At 38.8% G+C, this 18,093-nt stretch overlaps 1 protein-coding gene across 4 annotated transcripts in view; it reads left to right on the top strand.

The window, feature by feature from the left end:
• The window catches only part of MME (membrane metalloendopeptidase), a 91,348-nt gene that overhangs the window by 45,456 nt on the left and 27,799 nt on the right, over positions 1-18,093 (top strand). For all 4 annotated transcript variants that reach the window (XM_037134431.2, XM_037134433.2, XM_037134434.2 and 1 more), the window contains exons 9-16: positions 1,304-1,438; positions 3,392-3,493; positions 4,970-5,106; positions 5,216-5,309; positions 6,482-6,610; positions 7,403-7,501; positions 10,242-10,322; positions 11,683-11,786. In XM_037134431.2, coding sequence (XP_036990326.2) covers positions 1,304-1,438; positions 3,392-3,493; positions 4,970-5,106; positions 5,216-5,309; positions 6,482-6,610; positions 7,403-7,501; positions 10,242-10,322; positions 11,683-11,786 — 881 coding nt within the window. The remainder of the gene's footprint in view (positions 1-1,303; positions 1,439-3,391; positions 3,494-4,969; positions 5,107-5,215; positions 5,310-6,481; positions 6,611-7,402; positions 7,502-10,241; positions 10,323-11,682; positions 11,787-18,093) is intronic.

Below are 18,093 nucleotides of genomic sequence, written 5' to 3'. Positions count from 1 at the left end.
AAATTGTTTAATTAGTATTTAGTAAAGGTCGGGGAATACCAGTGCCCAAACTTTACCTAAAGGTGTCCTCTGCACTTTCAAATTGGTAATAACTCTGTACATTTTGCTGTTCTTGCTTGATAGAACATTTTCATTTCCTTATGAGTTTTATGTTTGTTTAATCCCTTTAATGGGTCACTGTAAATTGAGATGTGATTTTGTATTCGCAGTGAATGTAGCACACCCCTATCGCTGGTAGTCCATTGGAAGAGCTATAAAACTCTCTTGCAGCTGTGAAGGCATTAAGCTCTGGACAGCCTTCCTTGGCATTTACCCTGCAACCAGATCCTAGCAGCACAGATGTGCCCATCGACCCCAGATTTGTGCGGCATAGCTCTTGTAATCATGTTGTCTGTCATCCAGCTGGTGCTGGGAACTTCAGTTTTGAGTAAATTTTAATGAGGTTGGATCATGATTTATCATAATTGTTGATAGATAATGATGGCTAAATGACAATGGGTTGAGGTTTACGAAAGTGGCATTCAACTTCCTGGAGTCAATGCCACTTTGAACTTTAAGGCATTTATGTATTCTGTAAAAGTGTGATAATGTAACTTGTTTACAGCTTACCTTCACAAAATTAAAATGTATTTGAAGATAAAATGAAAAAACTTGGGAGTCTTAGAAGAAGGCTGATATCCAAATCTATGGTATCTTAGAAATTTTATAATAATGAGAGCCAACTGTGGAATTAAGTAAAGGCCACAGGTTTGTCTTGGAGAAGTTCATAAGAATGTAGTCTCATTAAAAAAAATACTGATTGACCAGAGGAGATAAATATAAAGGGGTCCTAATAATATTAATATGAGTTTGTGGCCATCGCATCATGAGTGTGTGACACACACACACATATATATATATGCAGAGAAAAGCTAAGAAAAGGAAATTTGGTAAAGGAATAAATTACTATTTAAGAAAAATACTGGGTTAATGTTTATCAAGTATTTTATAACTGATGTCTTATCAAGACAATTTAAAATAACTACTATAAATTGAAAATTACAAAATATTCATAACCAAGCAGTTATGAATCACTTAGTACTTTCAAAGTGATGCCTTATTCTTCTGCTCTAATTCAGACACATTGACTTTCTGAGAATCCATGTAGGTCGTTTCTTTTAGGATTTAGGAAAAGATATCTATTTTATTGTGCTTTACCTGTTAGCAGAAATTAATATGGAATTGAAAATAAATTTTTAAGTTAAAGTCCTGTGATGAATATTTAGAAGGTTTGCCAGACACTTACTGTTACTTATTCTTGCAGGCTTGTACCGCATACGTGGATTTTATGATTTCTGTGGCCAAGTTGATTCGTCAGGAGAGAGGACTGTCCGTAAATGAAAGCCTGCTTTCCCTGGAAATGAATAAAGTTATGGAATTGGAAAAAGAAATTGCCAATGTAAAACATTATTATCTCTGATACACTGAATAATGCCAACCACTTCTTTTTTCTTTTTTCTCTCATATTTTAAGTAAAAGGTGCAATTCCTTAACCAAGTGATAAAAAATGCCTAGCTTAGTAAAGGATCATTAACTTTAAGAGAATCTTTAGAACTGTAGCATTTTATAATAAATTGGGTCCCTGACATTCGAGAGACACATTAAACTTAATACATATTAAACTAGATATACTTGATTAATAGGTAATAATTACCTGTTATAAGTGGCTTACATCATAATTCTAACTACAACCTGTTGGTTGTGATGTCCTTGAGAATCAGGATATACTTGCTTGCTAAACTATTCAGCAAAACTGTTTTTGTCTGGATAGTCACAATTTTACTTTTTTAAAAAGAAGTTTATTGCGATTACAGAGATTATCTCTATCCCTTTGCTGAGGAGTATTAGCGCCTGAACTTGGTCACATGACTATGTGATGTCACTGAGTTCAGTCTGCCTGTGGCTCACTCAGCTCAGGGGAGGTCTTATAGGAAGAACCATCAGCAGAGCCCAAAGGGGATATTCATGAATTGCCTCTAGCTCCACGTGAATTCTGGGAGTCTGAGTCAGTGTTTTCTTGTCTGAATGGGTCTGTAGCCTCAGGTGAGAAACTGTTGAAGCAGCATCCAGGTTATTGATTGAGCCCGTGTTCAGTTTTGGTCTCGCCACAGAGAGCTCTCTCTGACATCGCAAATAACAACCCGTCCTCCTAAATTCTATCTACTTGTCACTGCCATCAGAATCTTGAAGACTGGGCATTTTTAAAAACAATTTTAGCTTTCCGAGGACTAATGAAACCAAAAATCTCCCATCAGAACCAGGCTTTGCCTGCGGTTGCAGTGGGATGAATGGAAGTTTGGTGGGTTACATGTGGCTTTGTGTGGAAAACGGAATTATTAGAGGAGAACAGTTTATTGTCCTGAGATTTTACCACCTGCACCTTCCCAGACCATGTTCTCCTTCAATCACCCTCATCATTCCAGTGGTTGTATCTCAGAATTATTTGTGCCCAGATTTTCTGTGTTTTAGACTCTGAATTTGGGCTGCTACCTTAGTCATCTTTGAATCACCTATGTATTTCCAACAGTTCCAGCTTATTGTTGCATGGAGGAGACATTCACTAAGCAGTCTTTAAAGTAAAGTCATAAATAAGTGAGATAAAGGGGAAATTGGAGCAATTGTCACTGAAAAACAATTCCCGTTTTAAACTTTGACCTTTTGTCTCTTCTCACTGAAAATTGCTTTTACTCATTTTGGCCACTAGTAGAAAAGTTGTCACTGCAATTTTTTTTCTCTTTATTCAATGAAAATAAAATAAAATAAAACTGGACACAGTTAAGCATAGAGCACTCAACTGGTTAGGCAGGACATAAGGACGGTCACAGGAATACACGGTGCTGCACTCTCCTCCGATAATTTGCAACCTAAGTAGCAGTTTTCTCTGTTTTATTTGCTTTAAATCCTTGCAGAAGCATTGTGTGTGTGTTTTTTCTGCCTGAATTTTAACTGGGACACTGAATGGTAGTGGTGGATGGTGAGAGACAGGATTTGAGCGATAAATTGGAGGTGACTGTATTTAAAACAGTTGCTATAACACAAAACAGACACGAGTGGGCTGGCCCTCAACCGTGGGAGGAAGCAGGCCTACGAATGTGGCTCATGTGGCTTGGCCGTTTTCAAAAATATAAGAAGATTTTGAGAAATTTTATATACAACACTGCAGCCAAATCTTGATCATCGTTACTTCATATACTTAAATTTCACTTTTTTTGATATGACAAAATAAATTACAAAACAAGCACAGAACTTAAAGTATATTTACCTATCTCATATTTCTTTTTTACTCAAATATAGTTTTATTCTCCTAAAGAATTCTTAGTTCGAAACTAATTAACAAAATATAAATCCACAGGCTACAGATGAACCTGAAAATCGAAATGACCCGATGCTTCTTTATAACAAAATGACCTTAGCCCAGGTCCAAAATAACTTTTCACTAGAGATCAATGGGAAGGTAAGTAGCAAGGTTTATGTACTCTTTTATTGTGCCATTTCTAAAACATAACCTCGAAATGTTAAAATGATTTATTTATTACAAATACTGAATATCAAATGAATTTAGATCACACCAAGCATGTGACTTCACAACAGGACCTGAGAAAAAACAATTTGAAACTATTATATTTATATGTAGTTAGAGGGAATTTTAAAGGTAAAAGTCCTTTAAAACCAACTCTGCAGTAGTGGTGGGAAGGATCATAGGAAAGGGTTTGGAATATATTAAAGCTGAAAATCCTTTTGAAAGACCATTATATAGACATGAGAGTTGCATAGGCAGATAATAAATGCACTCAAGTCCTTTTAACTCCTAAAAATATTAACTTATTCATAGAACTTGCTATGTTCTCACCAAGGCATCTATGGAGGTGTTCAGAGCCATAATGGAGAAATAGAATGCAGGAAATAAGAGAACTGTCTTATAGCTTCCATTTATAAACAGAAATCGACATCCTTTTGCTTAGTTGTAATTCATTAGCGAGTATGTAATTATCTCTTTTGGGGACTACTCATGTGTACTTGGGGACTACTCATGCGTACTTGGGGACTAGTTGGGGCACACAATTGAGAAATAATGCAGCACCATGGGAAAATCTACAAACTCGCCTTAAAAAGGCGCAATCTTAAATCTCTCCTCCGATAATTTGCAACCTAAGTAGCAGTTTTCTCTGTTTTATTTGCTTTAAATCCTTGCAGAAGCATTGTGTGTGTCTTTTTTCTGTCTGAATTTTAACTGGGACACTGAATGGTAGTGGTGGATGGTGGGAGACAGGATTTGAGCGATAAATTGGATAAATCTTGCCTTAAAAAGGCAAGATTCCGACTTTTGGCTTCTCCAAACCTAGCCTCTGAGCTGTGAAAGTCGTACGTCTGCACACCCGGTGTTGGCAGTGCTGTGGCTTCACCGGACCCTCTCTGATGGCTCCGTTGGACATGACTCACTGCGCCTCTGCTACAACCCTAATGTGCTTTCATTCCCGGCAGGGTGGCCACTGAGATACATCATTGTTGGAGTGGCTGTTTATTAACATCCACTTCTAAAAGATAAACTCTTTATACCCACTTAAATGTTTGCATAAACCAAGGGAGATTTATTTTTTAGAGCTAAATTTTTCTTCTTCTTTTTAAAATATCGATTAGACCAAGAAGATGACATCGAGCCTAATTTCTAGCTTAGAGGCTTTGCTTTTGTTCTTAAATGGTCGGTTTAATTCTGTTATGAAAATAATCATGTTGCAGAACTAATTACTATTCAAAACCAATTGAAACAAGTGAGGGAAAATCCCAAACGAGTATCCGACCGACAACTGTGATAATGATATTGTGATGCAGCTGATACCCTAACCCTGTCTGACCCTGAACCATAATTGAGTGTTGGAATCAGGAAGAGAAATTCATAATTACTGAATGTTTTGTGCCTGCTTTTTTCCAGCCATTCAGCTGGTCAAATTTCACAAATGAAATTATGTCAACTGTGAATATTAATATTGCAAATGAGGAAGAAGTGGTTGTTTATGCTCCAGACTATTTAACCAAACTTAAGCTCATTCTTACCAAATATTCTGCCAGGTAGGTATATCAGAGTGCCCATGTCCTCAGAGTTTACATTTAATATCACTCTTTAGAAGCTTTGCAGCCTCATCTTTTCTGTTGCTGGGTGGTGGGTTTTTTTATACAGAGATCTTCAAAATTTAATGTCCTGGCGGTTCATAATGGATCTTGTAAGCAGCCTCAGCAGAACCTACAAGGAATCCAGAAATGCTTTCCGCAAGGTGAAGAAACAATCTCTCTTTTCTTAAGACTTAAAACATAAAGAGGTACATGGTTATGAAGGTTCCATGTACACTGCTAGAATATGGAGACTTTGCCAAAAGACAAAATGCCAAACGGTGATTGTTTTGCTCATATTTAGGCTATGATGTCTAGAAAAGCCCATTTTTATGGGTTTTGCCATCCTGTTTTTGTCTACTGTGGCACCATGATTGACATTACCCTGAAAGGATACGCATTTCGCTATGTGAGCATTTCATGAGACACACTGGCTTGGTTTCTTTCACATGTTAAAAAGTAATCCCAAGGATGTCTCAGTTAACTCTAATTTTTAGGTATTTGTAGCACACTAGATATGCACACAGATGGACTGCACTGACGTGGACAATGCCCTGAGAACACACCTACCTGGCTGGAGACAACCTCGACGCCTTTCATTAGGCTGTACCTACATTGAAACACTCATCACTTTAGTCCTGTTGTATGGGGCCAGGGCAGAAGGGATTGAGCGAGGAGAAATTCTAGCAAACAGTTGGTGTCCAGTACTGGATGGTATCACGGAAAGGAAATAACTCTCAGATTAATTGAAATTTTCTTGTTTTTACCCTTTAAAAATATAGACACATTTTTTAAATTAAAGAATGTAAAAATGGTGTTTTGCTAAATCTCCCATACCTAAGTTAGTTCTCTTAGTGGTACTTAAATTTATGCACATTAAGTTCCTCTAAGTACCGGAAGTTCAGCTAAACCATTAAAAAAATAAGAACAGGTTTTTTGTGTGTGTAACAGATTTCTGCCCCAATGTGTTCATTGAACATCATCTCACATTTATGATCATGCAGTGGTAGCAGTGTTATTTTTTGTTTGTTTTGAAGGATTATTTTGGTGGTGGTTGTTGCTTTTTTCTGAAGCTGTCTAGAAGGATATTAAAGTGTAGTAACCAAAAGTTCCACAGGGACAGGTACTGAAAATATACTTTATTTTCAGATCATATATAAGTAAATGATCCAATCAGATTGCATTTTATCATAAGCAAGAACCTGCCTTGTGAGGAGATGCAATGAATATTGCAAGAATTTAGGAGACGTAAAGAATAGAGTCCTGAGAAATCTGCTCTCACCGTGCCCCAGCCATCTTCCTCCTGACCAGACCATCTCCTTTCTCTCTCTCATAGGCCCTTTATGGCACCACATCAGAAACAGCGACTTGGAGACGCTGTGCAAACTACGTCAACGGGAACATGGAAAATGCTGTGGGAAGGCTTTATGTAAACGCAGCATTTGCTGGAGACAGTAAACATGTGGTAATGTTTTCAGCCCAGTACATTATCAGTTCTTTGTTTGCATTGATGGGCAGTTACACTTGTCCATAAGTTGGCCAACATTTTATTAATTGCCAGGGAACTTCTGAATCATAATTTGCCATTATTTCACAGTAAATCCCATTCTGGTTTTGTTTCTGACCCTGGTGTTATTTAGTCCACAACCAGCTGTCCTTTTACCAGAAGCAGTAGGTTGTGGAAATAGTCACATCGTCTGGTGGCATAGTCCTTTGTAAACTCTTCTGTTAGCAAAATTAAACGGGAATTAGTGTTTTCCTTTTTATATTGTTGTTCAGTTACAGTTGTCCCCATTTCTGCCCCAGTTGAGTTAGAGTTTTCTCAAAAACCTAAAAAGTAAACCCACATTCCCTGGAAGTGTAAGAAATGTACTCCATTTGTCATTGTTTTTGAAATGAAAACAATGGAACTTGAAGGGCTGATGAACCTATTGATATGCTTCTTCATGTTTTACTAAACTACACATGGTAATGACAACTAATATTTTATGTCCTTTTATGATAATGCAGATCATTACCTTCTAAACATGATTTTTACTAATGCATATATTAAGACCTATTTAATCATAAGTATTGATAATAACACAGTAATTTTCCACATATATCCATTTGTTCAGGTCATAGTTTGTCTATATATTTATATTTATTAATATATTATTGAGTCACATAAAGACAAATTATAGCTCTAATTTTTTAAATTTGTGCTACAAAAGATTGACAAATGGCCTAAATTCACCTTCCGTTCTTTTGGTTTGAGGTTGAAGATCTGATCGCACAGATCCGGGAAGTTTTCATTCAGACATTAGATGACCTCACCTGGATGGATGCTGAGACCAAAAAAAAAGCTGAAGAAAAGGTAAAAAGCACAACAGGGCTAACCAGCAAAGAAGAAAATTCCTTTATAAAGAAATGTCGACTTTAAGGAAATTCAAGAAAAATATAATCAAGAATTACATAAAATTTTTAATAAAAATCTGATCAAAGGCAGTAATAAAAAAAGAATTGCACAGAATAAAAGCAACTTCCTTCAGGATATAATGTTACCAAGAACAGTTTTCATGGATGGAGATAGTTTCTATGATTTTCACTTTTTATTTATTTTTTCTTTGCAACCAAGCTCCTACTCTCCATGTTCAGCTCAAAACTTCAAAAGACCTCCAACTTTCCCTTTTTAAAAAAGAAAAGTCTTCAGAAAACAAGAGGAAAATCTTATGTAAAAAAGTGAAGAATGGAATGGCACTATCAGTGGCTCATAGTGGTCCTGCTTTTATGATAGATAACTAAAACGCCTCTAACAATGTCACAAATATGTGCTTAATTTTTAATGCAAATTTCTAGATAAATTTTTTGAAACATACTCCATGTAGCTTTCCATATGATGTAGGGATAAAAAGAATACTATATTTTTGTTCAAGCAAATGGAAGGTGGTACAATATTTGAGTTTTATAAGGTGATCTGGAGTTCCTTTTGTTGGGACTTGTAATATCTTGCATAAGAAGAAAGATGAGATTTCTAGGAAATGTTAGGTTTAAATTCACTATGATCATTTGTCTTGATAACAATGTAAAACTAGAAGGAACAACATGTCCGGCGAAAACTGTATGTGCTTTATGAGCTGTATTCTCATGAAACCCGATTATTTTTCATAGTTCAGGTGACAGGAAGAACAGACAATTTTTCGAACTGATAACAGGAGTTCAGAAACCTATTATAATAAGAAAACCTAAGATGTAGTCTAGTTCTCTTTCAGGAATAAATCATGTGGAAGATCTAACATTTTAAGTTCAGAGCCCTGGGTACATTAGGTCTAGAATTTAAGCCCCCCCATATTTTCATCATTCTGACAATGTCCTTGGAAGTTTAGTCTATATTTGCTGCATTCGTGGTCTAGATATCCGTGACAAGGTTTCTGTCTGATGGAGCCAGTTGCATTGTTCTCCATCATCATTTCCCAAGGTGGCATCACAAAATGAGGGACCTGCCAGATTGTTCCACAAAAGAGTTCCATGGTCAAAGAATTTAAGAAACACTTCCTGCAGAAAGGTTTCCCTGATCCCAACCTAGTCTGGTTATGTGCTCCTAGGGTGTGATTTTTATGACACCATACCTCATACTTGGGAGTTACTTCTCATTTTATTGCCTATCACTGGTCTTTACAGTAAGCTCTCTGGGGGGAGGGATTTTTGCCTGGCATTGAAGCCTCGACCCCTTACAAAGTACCTGGCTCATCATAAACCCTGGAGCCTGTATTGAATGAATACCTGGATGACTAATTCCTCCTCTTGGACACTTAGAGTAACCTAATTTTGACTCCGAGAAGTCCTGCTTAATGTTATCATCACTGTATTTACCCAAAGTATTTGACAATAGATGCTTTTTCTGTAGTAACTTTTATTTCAGTCAAGTTCGTGCCTCTCAGAACACTCTGGGGAAAGGCCTTCTAGAAATTGAAGTGCTAATGAAAAGGGGCTGATTTGGAAGGAGCTGGTGGTGTGGAAACTGTGAGAAAATGGGGTTGCCTAACTGCCTTAGTGACACATATCCTGTCCCAGCCGCTGAGGAAGTCCTGGGCCCGTGAAACAGATGTGTAACAAAGCCCCATCTATTTGATGGCCTAATTCCCCAGAAAAAATTTTAATCAATTAAGTTATTTAAGAGCCATGTGAAATGATAGACTCAAAAGTCAATTATCTTTGAGAAAATAAGAAAAATAGAGCGGTTAGTAAACAAGTGGTAATCATAAAGAATAAGGGAACAATTTCTAAATAATAAACATAATATCATAAATAGCAGTTAGCAAGTGGTAAATGTGACGTAACAAGGAAATCTCCTGCTTTTCACTTGTGTAATTAATGTCATTCATTTAACTTTGAGAAGATAGGTATACAGCTTTGGAGACCGCAGGAAAGCATAAAATCTCCACAAATCAGCTCTGGCTGGTGTGGCTCAAGTGGATTGGGCACTGGGCTACGAAGCAGAGGGTTGCTGGTTCAATTCCCAGTCAGGGCACATGCCTGGGTGGCAGGCCAGGTTCCCCAGTGCAGAGAGCGTGAGAGGCAACCACATGTTTCTCACCCTCTCTTTCTCCCTTCCTTCCCCTCCGTCTAAAAATAAATAAGTAAAAAAAAGCAATCCACAGATCAATATTCAGAAAGAATATTCACACAGAATGGATAGAAGCCCATATCTATTTTCTCAGCCAAATCAGTAAAGTGGAAAGATAATTATAAGCTGCTAGAATGGAAGCTCTAAATATTAACTCCTGTAAATTGAAGAAAAAGTCTCTCAGAGAAAAATTTCATGAAATACAATACCTGTGGCATATTGAATTGTCAAATTTCACTTTGGTTTCCTTGGGAAAGCTTGTAGCACGTGAGGATGGGGCAATAGGACCTGAATTTCAGACCAAATTTTTGTTTCTTTTTAGCCCCAGGAAGAAGCCGCCACTTCAAAGGTCTCTTTGTGTTGTCAGATACCGTTTTTTTTGTAAACAGTATGAGGTCAAGTTATTCTGTTGATATTCATGGGCAAATTACAGTGTTTGCGTTTAAAAGTTATGCAATCTTCCTTACATTCAATACTATAATTTTCATAGGCCTTAGCCATTAAAGAAAGAATCGGCTATCCTGATGACATAATCTCAGATGATAACAAGCTGAATAAAGAGTACCAGGAGGTAAGTCTCTATGAAGACTGTGGGCTAATGTCACCTGGGGCCCGGGGGCAGTGTCATTTCTAGCTTTCGAGTGGCAGCAGTTAGGTAAAGTAGCCAAAAAACATAGGTTTTAAATATTATATAAAGCCTTTAACACTGAAGACAGATACACGTTTGCTTTAGTTTTAGCCTTTGTCTCATTGGCCTGGTTTGTATCTGTTTTTTGGTTTCCGTATATTCTACTTTAGAACTAAGAAAAACCTGGGGTCCTTTAAAGAGTATCAAGAACAGACATCAAGGTGCTGAACCACAGGCGGAGCTCTGACTCCCGTCTCATGCTCTACAGGCCTGAAAAGTCAGATCTTCAGGTTTCTGTCCACTTTCTAATTTCTCCTCCGCTGGAAAAGCTATGTCATGCATTCTCTCTTTAAAAAGAAAACAAAAAATAATAATAGTTGAGAACCAGAGACTGTTGTATTCTCCTTTGGTAATGTAATGAGGGTAAGAGAAGAGAGATGACTGAAGTCCCTGCAGAACAGATTTCAGACCTAGCTGAGGATGTTGTTGCACACCTGTGGTCACCACAACTCCTTGAAACTCGGGTGATGACAAGGTAAATCACTGTGCAAATCAGAGATGACAGTGATTCCTACTCCACTGACTACTAGCCTCACGTGGGGGCTTGCAAGCCACAGTGCCTTCTCCTCCTTTTCTATTTGCAGAAAGGCTTGGCTGTTCCTTTGAAAGGAGCTGGCTGCAGCATGTGAGTGCTGGCAGGTCCTCATAGCAGGAGCCCAGTGACTGAGACCATAATACTCAAAGCTGAGCTGCACGGGTTCAAATCCTGGCTCCACCACTCAGTAACTTGCTAAGAGCATAGAATCAAAGTCAAACTCAATGGTTCAAATACCCGCTCCTACATTCAGTAACTTGGGCAAGTGCACTTGTCTGTGCCTCAGTTTCCACAGCTTTTAAGTGGTGGATAGCAGCCTATTTTTATAAGATTATTAAGAGGATTAAAAGAGTGTTGCCTATATTTAAAATTCTTAGAATACTGCCTGGCATATAGTAAGTACTACTAAGAAAATGCTATTATCCCATCTGGTATATAAAGATTAATATCAATATAGTAAGGCTGGCCTGACACTTGGCTTTATCTGATTAATTACAAAAGAATAGACTGAAGCAGTCATTCAGCTAGAGTGGCAATGACCTGTAATAGAGAACTAGTCTGATTAGAACTAAATCCTTCTTTGGTAAATTTTAATGCTCTCTGTTAACTTTATTAATAGAATTTGGGGAAAAAATCCTCTATTGTTTTAGCAAAAGTTTTGAAGGTACTGGTATTAATATTTTTCCCCAAATCTTTTATATAATATAGCTGAACTACAAGGAAGATGAATACTTTGAGAATATCATTCAAAATTTGAAGTTAATCCAAAATAAACAACTGAAGAAGCTTCGAGAAAAGGTGGACAAGGATGAGTAAGTATATTCCAGTCTCTAATATGTTTATTCAGAAGAGGGTCCTTTCCCCCACTCTTGGTTGGATTAAGAGAAAGAATCTGACTTAGAATAATACTGTTAAAAAGTATAATTTTCCTCCTTCTATGAAGTATGAATACTTTTAAGATCACCTATGAATATTATACTAAAGTTGGGTCAGGGCTTTAACCAAATTTAAATATTTTATTAAGGTGTGCTCCCGGGGAACCCAATTTCTTTGGTTTGTTTTCATTTTATTGCCTCTCCCTCTGCATTTTTTGGTGACCTCGTTCTCCAGGACACCTATCCAAGTAACCCATGGTTTCTTCAAGCTTCTCTGAGGCTTTGCTTCTATACTCAGAATTTTCCTCTAGCCACAGTCCTGCCTTTTATTTCACTGGTAGGTCTGCATGTATTATTTTGGTTTCCATAATTTCCATTTTAAGAAGAAAAATACGGTGTCCTTTAAAGAGTATCAAGGGCAGGCATCAAAGTGCGTAAACACAGGCAGAGTTCAGACTCCTGTCTCATCCTCTACGGGCCTGAAAAGTCAGATCTTCAGGTTTCTGTCCACTTTCTGATTTTTCCTCGATTGGATAAGCTGTGTCATGCATTCTCTATTTAAAAAACAAAACAATCTAATGTTTGAGAACTGGAGACTGTTGTATTCTCCTTTGGTAATGTAACAAGGGTAAGAGAAGAGAGATGATTAAAGTCCCTGCAGTACTGATTTCAGACTTAGCTGGGGGTCTGGTTGCTAACCTTTGGACCAGTGAGTCATTGGCATTACACAAGTCCGCCCCACCCTGGATTGCCACGTGTAAACACTTCTCTCACCCTCGTGGTGGCCAAACATGAGACGTAAGCATCACTGCCATTCACAACCATCACTGCCATTCACAACCTTCACGTGCTCTTTATCTCTGTTTATTAGTGGTTCATGTTGACACTAGTGGTTAACATTAGTAGCTCGTGTTAGTAACTGGTATAGTGTTTATTTTGCAACTAAATGGATGTTTCTAACATATTTATCAACTTAGGTGTTTGTGCACTTACCTCCCTAGAATTGCTTGTGTTGACATCTCACTATGTTCTTAGCAGCTAAAAACAGGGGCTATTCCTTTTGACCATTCAGCACAGGGCTGAATACATAGAAGATTTTCAGTTAAAACAATCATTGAATGATGAGCGAGTGAAAAATAAATATACCAACTTGATTTCTGTGTAACTGACACAGTAACAAACCAATGAGGTGCATGTATGCATTCACTTGTTCCTTCATGTATTTATTTATTAAAATAATATTTTGGAATACTAAGTCTAGGTGTTACTGGGTTCTGGGAGAATCAAAGGTGAACTTCAACTATACTGCGTTACAGTACAAAAGCAGGGAGTAGTGATGAGGAAGGAGAATTCCCCCCTTACCCCTCTGGAGTTCTTATGGCTGGACTAATAATAAAATGGACCTAAGACCAGATTAACAGAAGAAAAAGCAATTTAATACTTTTTAGTGCCGGAGATCAGAAATGACACTCTGAGAAATGATGACCCAGTCAGCTTTTGATACCTTTTAGACAAAGAAACAGGACATTTGTGAAGAATTGACAGGACAAAGAAATTTTGGTTTTTGTTTTCATTAGTGGAAAATCTAAACAAAGTTTGGGCTTGGCCAGTAAATTAGTAAAGAAATAACAAGTTTTGTTGATACCGCTTTTTGGCCCTGAGTTCCTTAACTCATGGGATAAGGATTTCTCTCCCACCTCCCTGGAGCAAGGAGGGCACCTGTCACAAAGGAGATTTATTTCCTGCATTCAAGGAGAGAAGGGAGGGTCAATGTGCCCTTCTTGCATTGGCTGCTTGTCAAAGAGCTCTAATTCAAAGTAATAGATATGTCGTCGTGGGATATTTTTAGGGTGGCCTGCTCTGGGCCCCGGCAGTAGGGAAGACATGATGTAATAAACTGATCCACCAAGAGGGAGATATTGTGTCGAGAAAGGTACAGAGTGCAGTGGGGCCGCTTGATGACAAGAGCGTCCTCTCCTGGGTAAACCAGTACAGTTCAGTCCTTCCACAGCATTTTGAACCATTCAGTTATCCTGAAAGGGGGCCCGATTTCCTTTGCTGACCCCTACGTTTATACTGGACCAAATGTTATGTTGTTTGGGACTAAAAACAGGGCTGCAGATGTCAGAGAGCGATTTGTGTCCCAGCTGACAAAGAAGGAAGGAAAATGGTTACATGTGGTTGGTGTTGTAATAGATTAACAAACATTTTCTCTAGAAACCCACACAGTCATCAGAAAAAAATACTCCGTGGGTTGTTAGATTTATACTTCGAGAAATTTCTGACAAGTCTGAACATTTTTATTTCTTTAAAATATATATATTTACATTTAATCATTGTTAACACTGTAAATTATCTACTGACAAAAAGTGTCAAATATTCTTTATGAGAATAGCTAATATAACCTGCATCCACATGACACAAGAAGTTATGTATTTATTTATTTATGTTTTAAAGGGAAAGATTGCATTAATTTTTTTCCTCCTTTTTATTGGGTTTATCGGGGTGACACTGGTTAACAAAATTCTACAGGTTTCACAGGCACATCACATCACATCATCCGGACACTGAACTGTGTGTTCACCACCCCCAGTGAAGTCTCCATCCATCACCATTTATCCCCCCTTTCCCTCCTCCACCTCCAATGCCTGCCTCCCTCTGAGGAACACCGCAGTGTATTGAGGTTCACAAGTTTTCTCTCTTTTCTCTTTTTTTTTCTTTGCTCAATCCCTCCAGCCACTGTCTTCCCCAGACAGCTGTCAGAGGGCTCTCTGTCTACGAGTCTGTCTCTGTTTTCCTTGTTAGTTCATTTTGTTCATTAGATTCCACATATGAGTGAAATCATATGGTACTTGTCTTTCTCTAATTTTAAAAATAGTTGTTGAAATATAGCTTGATGTTTTCTTTTGAAGTTGATGTAGCCTCTGCTCCAAAATCATTTTGTGATGTAGTTTGCTCTTTTTATGCTTTGTCATCACATGCATTGATTTTCTGAGTCCTTTTCTCTTTACAATAGATAATCAAAAACCAAACTTGTATATAATATTTTAATGAATGTTTGTTCGGCAGCATGCAGAGCTCAGTAGTACTTTCTGAATATTTCCCAGCTTCTGAGCTTTTTAGTACCGGGGATTCTGAGAGTCAATCACGAGTGAACTATGGCTTCTAAGGATGCCAGCCTTCCTTCTCCTTCCTCTCTAACGCCTGTAGACTGAACACAAGGTTTCTAAACTCTGGCTGCACAGTGGAGTCATCTGGGGAGCATTGGAAATGGTACTGATGACCCAACCAGATCCACCACCCTAGATTTTGATGTACTTCCCTGTGGGTGGGGGAACCAGGCACAGCAAGTTCCTGAATAATGTTGTTTTGTTCAACCTTATTTTATTATAATGTCGATGAGATGCTTAAGTAGAAACTTTTAACTCTTGTTTATATCAACAACAAGCCTATGGTGAAATCTGTTTCATTACGCATTATTTCACCACAGTTCTAAGAACTAATGGATGTCGTTAAATGAGGACTTACTGTACTGGTATTGTTTTTAAGTACAGCATATTACTGTACAAAACAACAGAAGATAAAATCAACCACAAAAGGAAATGATGCAATCAAGAGACGTAGTAAACATGAAATGCAGATCATTGTGGGTATGATGGAGCACATTGTTACAGCAAACTTTTTCTTTTTATGAAGTAGAAAGAATAAACTCTAACAATAAAAAGAGTATAGTGAAGACTTAAATCAGTAACATAATCCATTATTATCATCAAGTATTATGTACTGTACATACTTGTACATACTACATTTTTACAGTACTGGCAACACGGAAGGTTTTTTGGACCAGCATCACCACAAACACATGAGTAATGCATCCTGCTGTGACATTGCCAGGATAGGATGTCACTGGGCAATAGGAATGTTTCAGCTCTATGATAAACTTGTGGGACCATCATATATTCAGTGGCATTGACTGAAATGTTATGCATGGCATGACTGTATATAAAATTATTTACTTTCTGTAGCATGATTATTTTCTTATAGTCCATAGAAAATATAAGCCTGTAAAAAGAAAAAGATATACCAGGACAAAAAAAACACGAATTTTTCTTCTCTTGTTTTTAAACTTGATGCCGTTTTGTTCATTTCTTGGGACAAGACTTTGTATAATATAATTGGGACGGGTAGTGCCAGGGGTTACAAGTCATGGCTGTTGAGCCAAGGACTTTTTACAACCTAAAGAGACTTCTTTCACTGCTGAACCCTTCTTGCTGCTGTTCATCCACATAAAAGCACTGAGTACCTACAGTGTGTGCGGCACACAGTGCTAATGGCTGTGGAGGAAAAAGACGCGAGTGAGATGTGGCCCTTGCCTGTGGGACTCACCGTCCAGTGCAAAACAGGCTTCTGATGAAAGGTGGGATTGGTAGGTGGTGGCACTTTTTTTAAGGCCACAATTAAATCTTTGCTTATTAATAAAACATTCCCTGGAAACATGTCAGCATTTCAATTAATATTGAAGTGAACAGAGGCTTCACTAAAAACAGAACAAAATGCTTGCCTCCTCTCTGCCGTCCCCTTCAGAGCATCAAGCCTGCTGTTTTTCTGATGGGATGGTGGGAAGGCCGTGAGCTAAGTGGCACCCCTGAGGCAGACAGCCCAACGTTGGTGGCTCTCGGTGGTTCTTCCTGAAAGGCCAACCCCACCAGCAGTGGCAGGGAGGTCTGCACCCTGTGAAGTGACATAGTTTTGCTCCTGCTTTGAGTCAGTGCCACCTTTTTTTGTCCCAGTTCTGCCTGTTACTACTTGCGGCCTTTGAAAAGCCATGCAGTGTCCTTATTTATAGGATGAATGGGTTGGTTCAGCCTGTATGGCATCTCTAAGGTCCTTTCTAGCATTAAAACTCTATGGCCCTGACTGCAAAGCTTTGATAGGAGCTGCAATGTCTTCCTCCTTGGCTTCTGCACATCAAGTGAGCCAAGAAGGAAAGAACATATTCTTGAGAGGTGGGGAAGTGCCCCACCTCTTTCTGAAATACTCCTTTTTGATTTTCCTCTTTGCAGATGTTTCTAGAATCACTTTCTAAGTAAGTCCTGTTCCAGTGAAACGGATTATCAAAAATATATATAGTTGTGTGGGACTGGCTTGGTGAATGAGATGTAACAGAGGTGGGCACTAAAAGGACCTGTCCAGGGTGTTACCGAACAAGAGGTCTGGGGGAGGGGCAACACAATATTCGGCCCACCTAGGGATGCCGAAAACTGCTATACAACAGGGGCCCCTCCCAAGGACAAAATACTAATATCTACTGGGCTCTTCTGTCCGCCGCCAATTGGAAAGACATCTCTCAATGCCAGAGATTTGTGAAAAGGAAACAAAATGTTTATTTAATGCTATTCAGGCCTAACGCCTCCACTAAAATATCAAAGTCCTTTAGGGTATACACCTACACCCACACAGTGCTCCCTTCTCCCACTGTCCCAACTCCGGGTACTGTAAATCAGGAAAAGAGCACACGTCTGTGTTGCAGGCCGCTGGCACCGTCAGCTGTGTCACTCTGCAGGATCTTGAGTTAATCCAAAGTACTGTGGTACCCTCTCATGGTCCACTGGCAAGAGTCCTTTGTACCCAGTTCCAGTCAAAGTCTCTCTTGCTTTTCAGGCCCCGCAGCCAAAGGGGGCACCCCAAAGTCACGTGGGCCTCTTCTACCAAAGCTGCAGGAGTCCGCACTCCACCAAAAGCATGTGGCTTTCTTCTTCACCAGGCTGCAGGGATCTCCATTCTGGCAAAGCTGCGTGGTTTTCCCTTTCACCTGGGCAGTTCTCCCCTCATGTCCTGGAGCCCATCTTTTCCAAAGAGCTCACACTTAGGTGCTCTCACTCAGGGGTGCAGCCCCTAGTTACATCCTGAGTCCAAGCTACTCCCTTCTCCCTGGCTCAAAAACTTGGCCACAGCTATTTAACACATCTATGAAACCAGTTAAAGGTTATAGATATGTTAAATAATCACTCCAGAGGATAGCTACAAAATTGTTGTTATGCAAAACAGCTCTCAATGGCCCTGCTCTATTGGTCCCTTGGGGGGGGGGGGTGAGGACATCTCATATGTCTCTCCAATATTCCTATACACTTTGAATTCTGGACATCATTCCAAATCTTTTTGGGGGTCCCCCTCTGCTGGCTGCACCCTGTATCAAGGGTACGTATGCAAACACTTGGGGCACAGATGCCTGTAGACTCATGGG

This window comes from Artibeus jamaicensis, unplaced genomic scaffold (assembly GCF_021234435.1).
Source record: "Artibeus jamaicensis isolate MK-2021 breed Jamaican fruit bat unplaced genomic scaffold, CSHL_Jam_final scaffold_474, whole genome shotgun sequence".
Lineage (NCBI taxonomy): Eukaryota > Metazoa > Chordata > Mammalia > Chiroptera > Phyllostomidae > Artibeus > Artibeus jamaicensis.
The sequence above is the reverse complement of the archived record's forward strand: the minus strand, read 5'-3'. Positions and strand labels throughout refer to the sequence as shown.